Genomic DNA, 15,105 nt, shown 5'->3' with positions numbered 1-15,105 from the left:
CTAACCCTTGGCAACCATTACCTAACCCCCCTGCAGTTATTATGGAACAATAAACTACACCACTAGACCAATTACCATAGTGGGCAGCGAGAAGTAATGTGGACACAAGATCCCAGAATTTTCCTCTCCATTTTGGACAACATTCAATGTAAGCTACATAGTAAAAATTAAACGAAGAATGGTGGAGAGGAAGGAAAAAAGAGGAATCTAATAAAGATGGTGATTGCCATCAAGTGTTAATCACTACTACCTTTAATCTATAGTGACTGGCTTTATTTTCCATCTAGAAAGACTAATACTGTAAATACTGTATGATTTCTTAAGAACGTTCACACAAAGACACCAATTTATATATTGAGGAACATAAAAAAACAAAATCATAAATAAAAAAAATAGCTACATAGCTAGAAAAATGTACAATCTTTACTAATGTTCCCAAAGTAATTACTTATAAGTGACTCAAGTCACAAAGCTAACACAGCAGGTTCCGTTGTGGCCCGCTTATTTTTTCGAGCTCCATCTATGACATTAGAGTACTAATGAAAGTACCACACTTCAATCATCTGTCATCGGTACTGGGCCATATTGCGGCAGCCAATCTGACAGTGAAACCAAGCAAATATCAGATTGGCATGACTCAAGTCCAGTACCTGGGGCATTAGGTAGGAAATGGCATCCTGAGACTTGAGACATGGAGGTTGAGGCCATAATGGTCTGGCCTACCCCCAAAATCAAGAAACAGGTTGTGTCAATCTTGGGGATTGCAGTCTACTATAGGAAGTTTGTCCAAGGCTTTGCCAGGGCGCAATAGCTCACTATTGTGCCCTGGCAAAGCCTTGGACTAACCTAAGACAGAAAAGACGACCCAGAAGAGTGATTCCACTGTTCTGGGCCATCTTTACTGTGTTAGGTCAGTCCGGGGCTTGGCCAGGGTACTAAAGAATTTGGCTTTAAAGAAAGTATTTGCCAGTGCTCCAATTTTTCTAGCCTCAAGCTTCACCTGCTGGTGCATCTTCCTATGGCTTAGGAGCAGTACTAAGCAGGTGGATCATGTGGGAGATGAACATTCAATTCTCTACCTTAATATGAAATCGCTCCCCAGGGATGGCAATTATGCCACCATTATAAAAGAGTTCCTTGTGATTGTGTGGGCCCTACAGAAGCTGAAGCCAAACTTGTATGGCCGAAACTTCACAGTCATCACCAATTGCAACCAACTCAGCTGGCTGACAGCAGAAAGTTGCTCCATTGGAGCCGGATTCTTTAGTAGTATAACTTCATAATCCAGCACAAGAGGAGCAGCAGTCGTAGCAATGCTGACAACCTACCTAGCCAGGCAGAGCAGATGGAGGACAGTTAGGCTGGGAAGGGTTGAGTGACACCTCCAATGTGTTTTTGTTTTGTGGTACTACAAGTGTCAGAAAGAATTAAAGAACAACATAAAACACTCAGGCACTGCATAATTAAAAGTTAGTACTTATCTTTGTAGAATGGCCCAAAACATCAAACAACAAAAATCAACGACTCGCTTTTACCCCAAGGAGGGCCCATCGCCATACCATTTAACTGGGAAGAAACAGGCAGGGAGAAGCTGGCATTTCTTTACGCGTATCCAGAAAATATCAGCGTCAGCACTCAATCCTATGATATCCGTAGTTGGCAATCATACACTGATATCAACCAATCAGATCGTCACGTGACCATTGCTGGCTCACTTTGACCAAACCTCCTTGTTACATTATAATGTGAAAAAAATACTTGGAATGGTTGGTATGAGGTTATATTTTGTATATTACCAGCTGCATTCTTTCTCATGACCTATCAAGGCATAACAGCCACAACTTTCTTCTTATCAGAACACTCTGACCCCAACAAGTGTGGGAAGGATGACACGAGATGATCACAAGGGCACAGACTATAAAAATCCACCTGTACATCGACAAAACATGTATTCAGGATTCCATGTTCAAAGATGAACTCTTAGGTGGTTCCCTAGTGGAATAATCAAGAAACCCACAACATTCCTGTGACAATCCACCCTCTGAATACATGTATTGTGGATGTACAGGTGGGTTTGTGTAGTCTGTGCACTTGTGATCAATTTGTGTCCTCCTTTCCACACTTGTTCGTCCTAATAAGTAGTTGTGGCTGCTGTGCTCTGATGGGTCAAAACAAATAAAGCAGCCGGTATTATACAAATTATATGTATGTAAGTCCATACAGGTACATTATTTTATTAAATGCAGGGAAGCCTTGTTCGTATCTAGGGGTTATTTGTATGTCGGATGTCCTTAACTCAGGGACTACCTGTAATGTAGAGGGTCCTAGTGCTTACCTTTGCAAGTTTAGCCAGGCACATCACCCGGCACTCTTCAGTAACCACCAGGCTGTTTTCAGGTTGTTGCTGATGAGTTGGGTCACAATACAGGGGCTGCCACCCACCTTCAGCTTCTTACCACCCAGCTTAAAAAATTTCTTTGTTGAACATTGTATTGATATAATAACCCCCTTAGCGGTAATCACGAGTGTGACTCGGGGTGGCTTTTACATGCAAAAAGTGGTAATACCGGGTCACACTTGGGGTAACTTTAGAAGCCCCCCTTACCTTTGCCCCAGGCTCCAGCGTGGCCGGGGGGCATGGCCGGGCAGGAAATTCAAAAGCAGATTACTGCCCTAGCAGATTACTGTGCTTCACATATGAGCACCCCCAGAATTCGCTATTGCTGCTCGCATCTGCAGTGAGATGTGAAGCACAATGCAGAAGTCCTGCACTGTGCTTTGCATCTCTCTGGAGATACAGAGCAGCAGCTCCAGCGTCGGGGTGAGGCGGGCAGGACATCCCCTCTCGCATCACCCGGGAGGATGAGTCATCTTCCGGGTGATGCGAGTGGTGATGTATTAGGGGGGTGTCCGGGCGGGAAATTTAAAAGGAGATTACAATGTAAACTGCTTTTAAATGGTTTTAACAGTACAAAAACACCACACAACATGAAATAAAAATAAAAGTACATTTTTAATTTTATATTTTATTTTAAGATTACATTGTTGTCTATTATTTCATAATTTTTTTAAATTATTATTTATAATTATGTATTATATTATAATTTATGATAATAATATTATAAATAAATACAAATATAATTATCTGGGAATTAATACTAAGAAGTATGCTTAGGGGGGTTAAGGAGGATCGTTTCCACTCCCTACTTGTACATTACCATTAGCTCTTATGCTGATCGATTCTACTGATTGGCTGTAATGAATTACCACAGTCTGCATAAAAGGCTAAGTTTTTTAAACTGTATGGAACAAGTCTAATATTTTCTTTATATTAAAATGGTTGCAAGCTTCATTGTTTGTTTGTTTTTTTGTTAGTTTAGACACAAATATCTCTATTCAAAATAAGTCTGATTAGTTTTAATTTTCTTTATTTGCTTTGGGTGCAGAAGGCTTTCTTTCCACTCATGTTCTATTAGCCAGAACAGCAACTATGGCATTTAACTCAATTAATGAGGTTCCTGAGATTGCTCAGGCGGGTAAATTTCATTACAGAAAGCAGTGAAACTTGGTAACATGGAAGCAGTGAAGGAGAGGCAAGCCATGTGTAACAGTCAGTCTACACTGTGTACAGTACAGGAAAGTTACGCTCTCCGAACTAATTCACTTACAGTAGATAAATCAGACCAGTCAGGGAAAATGCCACTAAATTATAAACACTGGCAATTGGAATACACGGCTTACTCAAACATGAACTAGTAGCTAATAAACCAGTTTGCTATATCAGTTATAATATACCAGTAATAATATTGGGTAAAATATATTGTGATAAATGGTAAAAAGTAGTTTGAAAATTTGTAAAAATAAAATATAAAATTGTGCTGGCGTGTTATGCTTAGTATTCATTCTTACCCTGATTGTATGGCTAGTACCATCCTTCTGCTGAGTATAATATGAGGATATTGTATAGTACAAAGTCCAGTGTTTTGTATACTGGGTGCAGTTCCTGTTTGTTCTGATACAGTATATATGAACTCTGCACAATACCACTTCACTTGTCATGTATGTTGGGTGTAACTCTCAGTATCTCAGTACTTTTTTTGTATGTATGGACTCTGCACAGTACCACTTTTCTGTCCTGACTGTATTTCTCAATATCTATTCTTATTCTGTATCTATGGACTCCTCACCTTTTTGTAAATTGGGTGTGTTTTTCAGTATCGTTTCTTATTCTGTATTCAAAGATGCTGCAAAGTACCACTTGTTAGTACACCCTTGTTCTTTATGCTTGTAAGAGTACTTCTTAGTATCTCTTTATTCTGTATCCATGATTATTACAAAGCACGGTTTCTCATGTTATCTTTGCTGGATAAAAGTATCATTTTATATAATTCAGTAGGTATAGCTGCTAGACCACTTTTCCTGTTATTTCTCCTGGGTGAAGCTCTATCTGTCTTATTGAGTAGTTATAGCTGCAGCATAGACGCCCATCTCTTGTCCTGTATGCTGGGTGTCTGCTTTTATTCTAGGTATAAATGCTGCACAGTAACTGGGTAAATGTATAGTTTTATTATCTCAATCTGTAAAACACAAACAGTACAATTTCTCTTTCTTTTCTTTGCTGGGCAAATAATTAGTATCTGCTTTTATTCTATATCTAGATTCTGCACAGTAATGCTTCTCTTATTTTGTATGCTGGATGTAATTCTCAGTATCTGTGCTTTTTTGGACAAATAGACGTTGCACAGTACCACTTCTGTTCTGAACTTTCAGTATTTGTTGCCAACAGTATACACCAGTAGTGGGCATCACTGAACCAAAAATTCTGCATAATAATTATACATACTAATTGTGGAAGAATTCAAGTGTATGGAGGCAAAGATGTCTTGTACCATCAAAAAATAAAACTTGGCAACAGTATTTGTGTGATAACAAATTACCTTTTTTAGGCCCCAAAAAGAAGTTTCTAAGCCAACTTCCTGTTCAAGTTCATCTTCGTGCTCTGTAACAGAAACAAATGCATTATTATTATTCATAACATTATTATTATTATTATTAATAATAATAGATAACAGGAACACTAAAATTCAATGTACAGCTACCTTTATAAAGTACATATTGTTATCTGTGACCCATTAGTTTCCCTTTCAGTCCATAGACACAGCATGAAATGTCACTGGAACTGTCAGTGTCTCCATAGTTAAAGTTACATTCCGTTGTTCAAGTGAATGTACAGATTTTGAATTTCACCTTGCATACAATCTGACAGCTGTTACTAAGACAAAAGAGAGTAAATCTCCTTAACAGGAACACAGATAGCATTAAAAACTCAATAAGAGTTCTAGCCCCTCACCAATCTGAATCAGGAGGCTCTAATGTACATCCCTATAATCATATAACACATATCAGCGTTCTCCCTAAAAATTTTCTTTCAGCAGGGTTGGGAGAACCTGCAGGCGAGTAGCCGAAAAGTGAGCGGGGAAACGTGTCAAATTTATTGTTCTTAGTTGTTGTTGCCATAGGAATCCAGCAACTCCTATAATTCTGTCACCTTTCTACCGCCCCCCTATACTTTGTTCCAACTTTCTAATGCCCAGCCCTTATTATTAACTGCACATACTGTATATTCAGCAGACAGCACCCATGGATCATTTTGAAACAGTGCTTTTACTTAAAATGGACCTAAATGTTGTTACTTTATATAAAAGATTGGAAAACCCTTTTATATAAAAAAAAAGTGTTCTTTTTTTCCTAAACACACCCTGTCACGGCAGTAAAACTGAATGGGAAGCCTGCAGCTTCCTGAGATACTTACATCACGTATCCCAGGAGGCTGCGGGCTGCTCCTTTTGCAGAAGGGGCTTTCCTCTACTGTAACAAAAAAAAAAAAAAGGAAATAGGAACTTTTTTTTTTACATTTTCCACAAATGTCTCACTACTGCACAGTGCAAGATCGGTGGCGTAGGAAGAAGAACAAGGAAGAAGATGGCCGCACTATCTGTCCAGTCTGCGCCAGCAAAGGACTAACTGGGCAAGGATCGTGGATGGATCGGCGGCTTACCATCCATAAAGGAACAGATAATCTCTGATAATGCATTTATTTATCACAGTTTTGGAATTGCTCATGCTTACAAAAGGTTTACGTTCAGCCTTCATTTGCCTACAAAAGTACCCAGAAAAATAAAACAGGTTTAATTGTTAGGTTAAAGATCAAATAGTGTTTTGATTACTGCACATAATAAGGAAAAATGACTTTAAAGATGCTGTGTTACCTTTGGAAGACAGGTAGACCTGATAGAATGAATAGAAATGAATCCCCATGGAGAGGAGCAGGTAAATGTTGTACTCCCATTTAGACAGACGGTCATGGTTCATAGTGACAAAAATGTAAACCTGCTGGAAAAAAATTGTATAAGATTACATTGTCCTCCAATAATGCTTCCACGTAAGTACCTGATACTGACTACAATTAACTGTTTCAAGACATGTTGTCACCATTAGGTAACCTAAAAAAATGCCATGCAGCATGCAGTACACGTTGACAGGGAGTGGTTAAAGAGGTCAGTGATCGGCCCTTTTAGCTGGGCATACCACTTTTTGGGTGGTTACAAAAAAGGGTATATTACAAACTTTAAAGCTACTGGTGCTAGTTTCCTCACTCATCAGTTGTTTTCTTAGATTTGTTTAAAGCCAGGCGGGGTGACGGACAAGACACCAGTGCATATACCAGGACACGTGGTTTACTATACGATGATTACAGGGGTGGACAAAATAGTAGAAACATCACATGAAAATAAGGCTTTAGTCTAGTCAGATTTTTTTTACAACACTATTAGATCTGAAGTGTATCAAAAGTGAAATCTACTCCTGACTCATTGGGCTTGATTTATTGAAGCTCCCCAAAGCTGGAGAGGATACACTTTCACCAATGAACCTGGGTGATCCAGCAAACCTGAAACAGATTTCTTCAAAGTCATTTACTATTTGCTAACAAATGTTTTGAATCCTGGACCAAATCCATTTCAGGTGTGCTGGATCACCCAGCTTCACTGAAGAAAGTGTATACTCTCCAGCCTTGGAAAGCTTTAATAAATCAGGCCCACTGTAACTGATTAGTTACAGACCTTAAAAACATCTAGCATATGTTAGTATAACGTCTTGTAACCAGACGCGTTTCGACCCATTTAGGCTTCCTTAGGGGTATGCATAAGACGTAGGTTATTTTTAAGCAAGAGATAGGGGTTAATCATCGGAAAAGATCCAAAAATAAGGCTGTCTGGATGTTCTAGGACATTGGTATTTGGAAGGTCCTTGGTATAATGATAGAGAAGGAAGGAAGTTGATGATGGAGTAAGACTAGTACAAGTAATCTAATAATGCAGGAGTGATTTTAGGCTTCTGTAAGTAATGAATAGTATCCCTCAGGGACCCTAGTAGAGGATTGGAAGTAGACTAAGAATAGTGTCACGCTTGCGGAGACAGAGCCACTAGGGGGTGCTACGGCTTGCACACAAGTGGTGTGGGCCCTGAAAAAGACCCAGGCGCAGAGTCCAAGCAGCAACCAGGTCTTCTCCAGAGCCTCTAGTGGTGAGAGGCTCTCCTCTCCTCTAAAGGTGAGAATGTTGCGCTGCTGGTTACCGTCAGGTTGCAGTCCTTGGGCACACCAAGGTGGGCAGGAGGATACACGGTACCAAATTACAAGGCAGAAGGATAGTCAAGGAAAACCGGGGTCAAGGCAGGAAGCAAGCAAGAGAGGTCATGCCACACACCAGGGGTGAAATACCAGGGATCCATGAGAAAGACACCAGTGGCACAGGGGCCACTGCAGAAACAGGGAAAATAGGAGACGCTGGAAGCAACAAGAGGCACAGATGACTCAGGAATATCCACAGAAAGGAACACTGGAACAGCACAAAGGAATTGGATGGAAACAACAGATTTGGGATTAACACAAGAGATGGACAGGGAAAGCACTGAATTAGCCAACAGGTGTACAGGAACTGCTCAACAGAGCTAGGGGCTTGGCACTAGTGAAGACACATTGCACGAATGTTGGGTGCTGTGTCTGAGCTAGCTAAATAGCCAGGGATGATTAGGGGCTATTTCCTGATTGGCTGTCAGATTGGGAGATTGGTAGAAGATTGGTAGAGATTGGCAGAAACCGATAAAACTTGGGAGCGTAGGCACGCCCAGGGTCAGAACTGCCCACATGCGGAGGGGAGAGAGGCCTACGCTTTAGGTGTGTGTGACACCTAGGATGAAAGCCAGAGGGAATTTGAAAAAACAGGCCTTCTGAGGGACATAAAATAAAATAAATCTTTACCAGTCAATAGGATTAAAAATCTAAACGTTTCTATATATAACTGTACATGCATATTATAAGATGCAGCAGCAACTGAATAATATCAACTTGGACTGCGAGAAGGAAAAGCATAGTGAAGTGGCTGGAAAGTGGGAACAGACTCAAAGCTCACTACAAAGCCAGCAGAAAGTGTGTAGGAGTAAAAGAGAATGGAACAGTGGGGGGACGTGAGTGGGACGGAGCAGCGGGAAGGCTGATGGGTAGAAAACACAATGCAGCAGGTGATACTGGAAATAAACAGAGCTATTGACCAGAGAACAAACCAGCCAGGGATATCATCCGGGACCGCTAAGTGACATCATCTCTTATGAAGCTCCTACTGTGTCATTCTGGTAGGAAAAAGTCACAGAAAGACAGAGAAATGGAAACTTGAAATGTGGATACTGAATAGCATTACAGAGCAATTTTTACAAGGAAGGTTGTAAGGTTAAGGCATCAGGTCTTTGCAGTACTTCTACCTGATGCTGAGAACATAACCAACCCATGGAGGGGCTCTAATTTATATGACGGAGTACATGATGTGAAGCTGGCAACCCTGCTTATAAAAGTGACTCTATCACCAAAACTAAAACTGGAGGTTTGTGCAGCTTTGAAATGCCTAAATGTATTTTTATTGCAAGCAGCGTACTTACCTAAATGTAACAACTTCTTGTAGCCCACTATACAGCAGTGCTCAAATGTTAATGTGAGAAGTAGCACAAAGCACTCGTTTATGACAAGGAGTATGGTGAAAGGAGCAGAAATAATGACAGAGCTCACCACTGATATTATTTTCCTGTCATGTACAGCAGGGTGCCCAACAGGTGGATCGCGATGTACCGGTAGATCGTAACGGCAACAAGAGTAGGTCGCGGAGCCCTGCCTTTCAAAATAAACTCTACCCCGCACAGGAGTTAATAAGTCCAAGTTTCTATTGATGGTAGATCATTTTGATTTGGTCATTTCAAAATTAGCTAGCAAGCCAAAAAAGTGAGGGCAACCCTGATGTACAGTAGGGGAAATGAGTATATGTCTGCCTGAGCTCAAGAATGTGCATTGAAATATGCTAATCTGGAATACTATGGGCATCAAGAGGAATCGTACAAAGCAAGTACTTTGGGGTGCAGCTGTTGATTAAAGCAGAATTTAAGTTCCACCTGGTCAAACTTCAATACCTAGGATTCTACAGCTGCATAATGAGAGTGCCAACCACTAAGCAGACCCTTTACAGCGAGTGAGTAAAAGTAATGGGAAAGTGTTATCAACAGCAACATGACGTTTGGGTGAATGTGTTATTCCTGGCAGCAAGTAAAATGCCAGCCTGGGCAGGAGTCCTGAACACCATGTTGCCCCTCTTTAGCCTCCATACTTTTACCTTATTCAAAAGCTAATTGTTACCTTCTGGGCAAGAAACTTGACAAAAATGAACAAATATGAAGGAATTGCAAACTTTGGATTATTTGTTGTTTAGAACAGCAGTCACCAACCGGTGGTCCGCCTAAGACTAACAAATTAGCTAGCATTGTCAGCTGGATATGAGTAGTGCTGGATCAAAGAAAAACTAAAGCAAGTATCTGGGTGCAAATCCTATCAAAAATACTTTGCTCAATTTTGTACAGTGACTCATATAATAAAACACATACAATGCACAACTTGTGGATAAACTATTACAGTGAGGGAAGATGAACAGAATAGGGAGACCTGTCATAGAAATAACACATCCAAGCCTCTTATAAGAGCTGCACTAAGGTCAGACTATAGATTTTAACAAAGGGACCGCTGTGGCTGACCGTAGTAAACGTCATTTCAAAGCTCTGGTTATCACTGAAATGAACTGGAACACTTGAAATCGCTTTTTGTACAAATGATATACTTTTTGTCCCTATAGTAATGTGTATAGCGATCAACGAATATGTTCACACTGCCCATGAGGTTCTGATGCATTTACTGCTTCCTCCACCTGCCAGGGAATTGCTGCTTTTTGGGAGACGCCACATGTAGCTTGCCCTGGCAGCAGCTCCATAGGGAATGAATAGGGGTGGTAGTGAGCGGTAGCAGTCACCAGCTGTCAAATCCTCTTTGAGATCCAGCGCTATGGTGTTCAAGCAGCTGGCAAACTGCCAGCCACGGGAAGCGATATGTGTCACAAAAAGTCAGAAAATTTATTTTCATGAACTTTCTTTTTGTACAGATGTTTGGTTGTCCTGTAAGGCTAGGTACACACGAGCAATAATTGTCGTTGGAAAGGATCTCCTACAATCCTTTCCAAGGACAAATGACTGTATAATGCATGAACAAGCGCTGGACATACATCGCCGGTCTGCTCTATGGAGAGGAAAGAACATAGCGGTACCCCACTGTGCTCTCTCCTCTTTACTTTCATTACAATCGATACTTGCCCATCGTCCATGGATCCGGTAGGACGGTTGTCTGAATAACTCGAGGTGATTATTGGATGAGAATCATCTGACGTCTGTATGTAGTCTTAGTCATTAGACCTTCAACCTCTTCAACAACCACCCACAAATGCTACCTAATGTTCCCGGACACCTAATGTTTGAAAATGGTCACCCTGCAATCGGTAATCCCCTGGTTGTCTGTACACACATCAGATAATCATCATTTGTGACGAACAGTTGTGCTCAAATATGGAGAAAATCTGATATGTGTACAATGGTCATCTGACGTTGTTCATCAATTCACCACAGCAGATCAATGACTGCCATGCATGTCAATGGAGGAGAGAACAGTATGGTGCCGACTCTTTGTCCTCCCCTACCCATTGAACAGAACAGGTGATGTGTGTACAACGTTCATTCATTCATGTCACTGGAAACAATCATAAAAAGTTGTTTCCTGCAACAACAAAAAAACTACATATGTAGCCTATGAATCTTGGCCAGGACTCTGCAAGGAGTTTGCATGTTCTCCCTGTGTCTGCATAGGGGTCCTTTGAGTACTCCCACATCCCATGCAGTTAGAATATTCTGCCTTCCCCCAAAAAATGTCCCTAGACTACGTTAGTGATATATGACTATTGCATTAAATTGTGAGCCCACTTGAGGGACAGTTAATGATGACTATGAACTTTGAAAAGTGCTGCTTAATATGTCGATGCTATATAATTACTGTGTAATAAATAAGCCATTCAGTAAGGAATATCAGATAGATCTGTATAGGACACAATATGACACAAAGTAGCAACAATTGTCTAATGCATTTTTAAAATTTACTTTATGTACATTTATCGCCCTCTAGTGGTTGTTTCTATATTCAGAGTTTTTCACTGCTGGTGCAATTTTTTTATTTTTCCTACACACATTAACCCCCCTATCGGTAATCCTGAATGTGACTCGGGGTGGATTCTACCTGCAAATAGCCATATTCACACTTGGGGTCGCATAAACCATTTACCTTGCCCTGTCAGTGTCCTGCTGGTCCCCACAGGTCCTGGGGCCACGTCCTGATCCTCCGATCTCCAGCCGGGAAATGTGGAGACGATCTCCGGGGTTTCCAAGTGGCATCGGTGCATGCGTCGGTGCGGGAGGAGCGGGGGGAAATTAAAATATCTTTGTATTGTATTCAATACAAAATAGCTGTATTAAGTCCAATACAAAGAAATCTTCATATAATATATATATATATATATATATATATATATATATATATATTTTTCAAGTTTATTAATAAATTTTATAAATATGGGACATATTTCAGTGAGTTATGCCTAAGAATTATAGCCTACAATGTAAAACAGATTTCCATAAATGTAACACTTTTTGCATGGAAATATGGACAGAATTAGAAAGCTAGGGGGGTTAACATACAAACTTTTGGCTCCATAGGGCCTTGAGAATAAAAAGATAACAGTGACACATATTTTTGTCATTTGATATTTGCACAACTGCTTATTAAACATGCAAAGCATTACATCCTTGAAATAGCGACAAACTTAAATACTAACAATATAATTTAGTACATAGGTGATGCCTATAAAGCCTTTACAGGTCATCGAATTAGGGTAATTGATAAATAATGGCCAGGGGATTATTCATTAGTATGGCATACACATTGATACTTATTATGGCATTGTTACAATGTATTATAAATCAAGATTACCTACAACCAGAAATACCTAGAAAGAGAACCTGTCACCTTTGATCATATGCAAGAATAAATGTGTATGAGGTTGTCTATTTGACAACAGAAGTCAGGTGACTCCCAGGTCCAATCCCGTCACCTCTGATGGTAAAAGGAGCTTCTATTGCCAGCCTCTTTATACAAATGCTAGTTTCCTGGCTTTGACACCTTATAGTCACAGACCTGGAACAAGCATGTCTGAATTCCTTATCTATGTACTTGTTCCGGGTCAGTGACTTCAGAAGCCAAAAACCTGAATGACAGCCAGGCTGCTAACATCCTCAACTGTAAAGTCCTGCAATGGTGTTGACACCAGTTCCCTGCAAAACAAGGTGTGATAGGAGTGGTATACTCAGCTCCCCGGTGGCATGGGTCACCTACCTTCTCTCTATTCCAGAGCTGCAGTCTCTGTTAGCATTTAGCACTACTTTTAGTAGTGTCAGAAGATGGTGACCCCTGCCATGTGCAATGGTACTTCCCTTCCACCCTTGCATCACTGCCAAGTCCTGTAGAAGTGTAGGAGTCAACGGACTGAACCACAGTGCACAGGGGGGGCAAGGACCGGCATTCAAAACTACCAGAAGTGTCTAGTGCTGGTTCTAAAACTCTGGAGTGGAAGAAGATCAAGGAATAGTATTTATATAAACAAAAATAATAATGTTTTTTACAAAAATGACGAGTTTTTTTTAAAAGAAAAGGAGTCTCCAGGCCTGATAAAGCAGAGGCCTAGATCTTGGGAGGGGGTTATGCAAATCTGAAATGCCATGATTGGTGGACTGGCAGAAGATTTAGGGATGATTGACAGAACTTCAATCCAATTAATGTAAGGAGCAGCAAAGGAGAGTCAGGTTGAGGAGAAAAGGGCCACAGATTGATGGAGGTCCTCCAGCCAGAAAAAAAGCCAGGCTCTATCTGGCTTCTAATCTCTATCTGGCTTCAAATGCATGCTGTGTGCAGAAAAAAGCAATGTCAGCCTGCACAGCTATGCAAGTCTGAGGACAGAATCTAAATATATTTATTCTCCAGTATAAACCTAGACTAGGCCAGTATTGAAGCCAGTGGGACAGCTCCTGTCTGAATGAATCACCTCACATACAAAACACAGCGCCGCCTAGGGTTCAGAAATATAATGACAGTGTATGCAAAGAATGTATTCAAGTCAAAGACTCTGAACTGAACTCTCTTCCCCGCTACTTGTGCCCCCACCACCCTCACCTGAAGCGGCGCTCACACGGTATACAACCGGGTGGCACATGCGCGGTATAGCCCACAGCCGTCACGGGAATTCCAGCGGGAGTGCAAGTCAGCCTCTGTGCGCCTGCGCAGTTTGGTCAGAAGGCTCGCGCGACATGCGTGGATGTGTACTCTGATGTCCCTAGCGGCAAGTATGCGTCATTACATAGACACTATGCACATGCACACTATGGTGCATTTCCTATATATTTGCTTGCTGCTGTTTGCTCATGGTAAAAGCTCTGCACAGCTGGCAGATCACCTTCAGGCATACCGGTATTGATGAATACATTTAGCAAAAGCTTTGCATTTTTGACTGTGGTGGGTTCATATGGGTGCAGGGCTACACAGGGGTGCCTACATAAAGAATTCATTCATATAAATGCTCGCTACTTCTTTGTTCCCCAGTTTGTTAAATCAAATCAGCCGTTTTATGATGCCAAATCTATAAAAGGAAGATCAGGTTTTTGTATGGTGGCGTTCGGTGCTTTGATTGTTATACTATAATTATCTAGAGTGGCATTTAGATACACCATTCACCCTATTTGAAAGAGGTATATGCGGCCTATTTATTTCAACTGCAGATGCAATCACTTTTGAAATTGGCAATGGCAGTAAAAGTGGTGATCAGTGTGTTTGGAATTCCTTTCCAGTCTTTAGCATTTCCTGCTATCAAAGTGGGGACTGATATCTGGCCATGTGTGATCATGTACTGATCATTAGGCCATAACACCCATAGTGTAGAATCATACATTCGGCCACTTCTGGGGGCATAGCAAACAGCAATGGAGTGACAAATAGCACTGCAGCTAATCACATTTGCATGCAGGTGCAGCTGGGGTTGTAGCTGCAGGGCAAATCTTCAAACAGCAACCTCTTCATACTGACTTCCTCAGGTGGGCAACATTCCCACCCTACTTAAACTTGCATAGATTTTCTGTAAAAGATAAAGGGTGCAGTACAATAGCACATAGAGACAAATACATTTTTTTATTAATAAGCCTGAACACTTGTTATATAATAAGACTGAATATTCAGGTTCATGCAGAAGTTAAATTGTTCAAGAAACATATATTATGTATTCTACCAAAAGCCCACTAGATGGCGACACAGACTGCTGTGTACTTTTTCTTGGTTATCCTCTGTAATAAAACAGTCCAAGACGCAATAAAATGCTGAATTATTTTGGAACTAATCCTTTTTAATTTTTAATTTATTATTTATTTGGTGTTTAGACAACAAATAAAACAAACTAGCTAACTTGTTAGTTGAGTTAGTTCAGCCTGGTAATTCAGAAATAAAACACCTTTTCCTGAATTTTTTTTTCTGAAAATGAATTCATGATACAATCTCTGTCATCCTAACTTCTGGTATTACTTTTCTCCGAAGACGCT

The 15,105-nt window shown here is 40.7% G+C and overlaps 1 protein-coding gene across 3 annotated transcripts in view; it reads right to left on the bottom strand.

The window, feature by feature from the left end:
- HHAT (hedgehog acyltransferase) overlaps window positions 1-13,806 on the bottom strand; it is a 181,966-nt gene extending 168,160 nt beyond the window's left edge. The window contains exons 1-3 of one of the 3 annotated variants that reach the window (XM_072409814.1): window positions 13,694-13,806; window positions 6,270-6,390; window positions 4,938-4,999 (exon numbers count right to left, since the gene is read on the bottom strand). In XM_072409814.1, coding sequence (XP_072265915.1) covers window positions 4,938-4,999; window positions 6,270-6,372 — 165 coding nt within the window. In that variant the 5' untranslated portion in view covers window positions 6,373-6,390; window positions 13,694-13,806. Of the gene's footprint in view, window positions 1-4,937; window positions 5,000-5,812; window positions 5,869-6,269; window positions 6,394-13,693 lie in introns of those variants that run through there. The other 2 variants (XM_072409815.1, XM_072409816.1) reach the window with 2 other exon arrangements.
- Between the last annotated feature and the right edge of the window lie 1,299 nt (window positions 13,807-15,105).

Source organism: Pyxicephalus adspersus, chromosome 4 (genome assembly GCF_032062135.1).
Source record: "Pyxicephalus adspersus chromosome 4, UCB_Pads_2.0, whole genome shotgun sequence".
NCBI classification, from domain to species: domain Eukaryota; kingdom Metazoa; phylum Chordata; class Amphibia; order Anura; family Pyxicephalidae; genus Pyxicephalus; species Pyxicephalus adspersus.
This window is presented reverse-complemented; position numbering and strand designations above follow the sequence as displayed.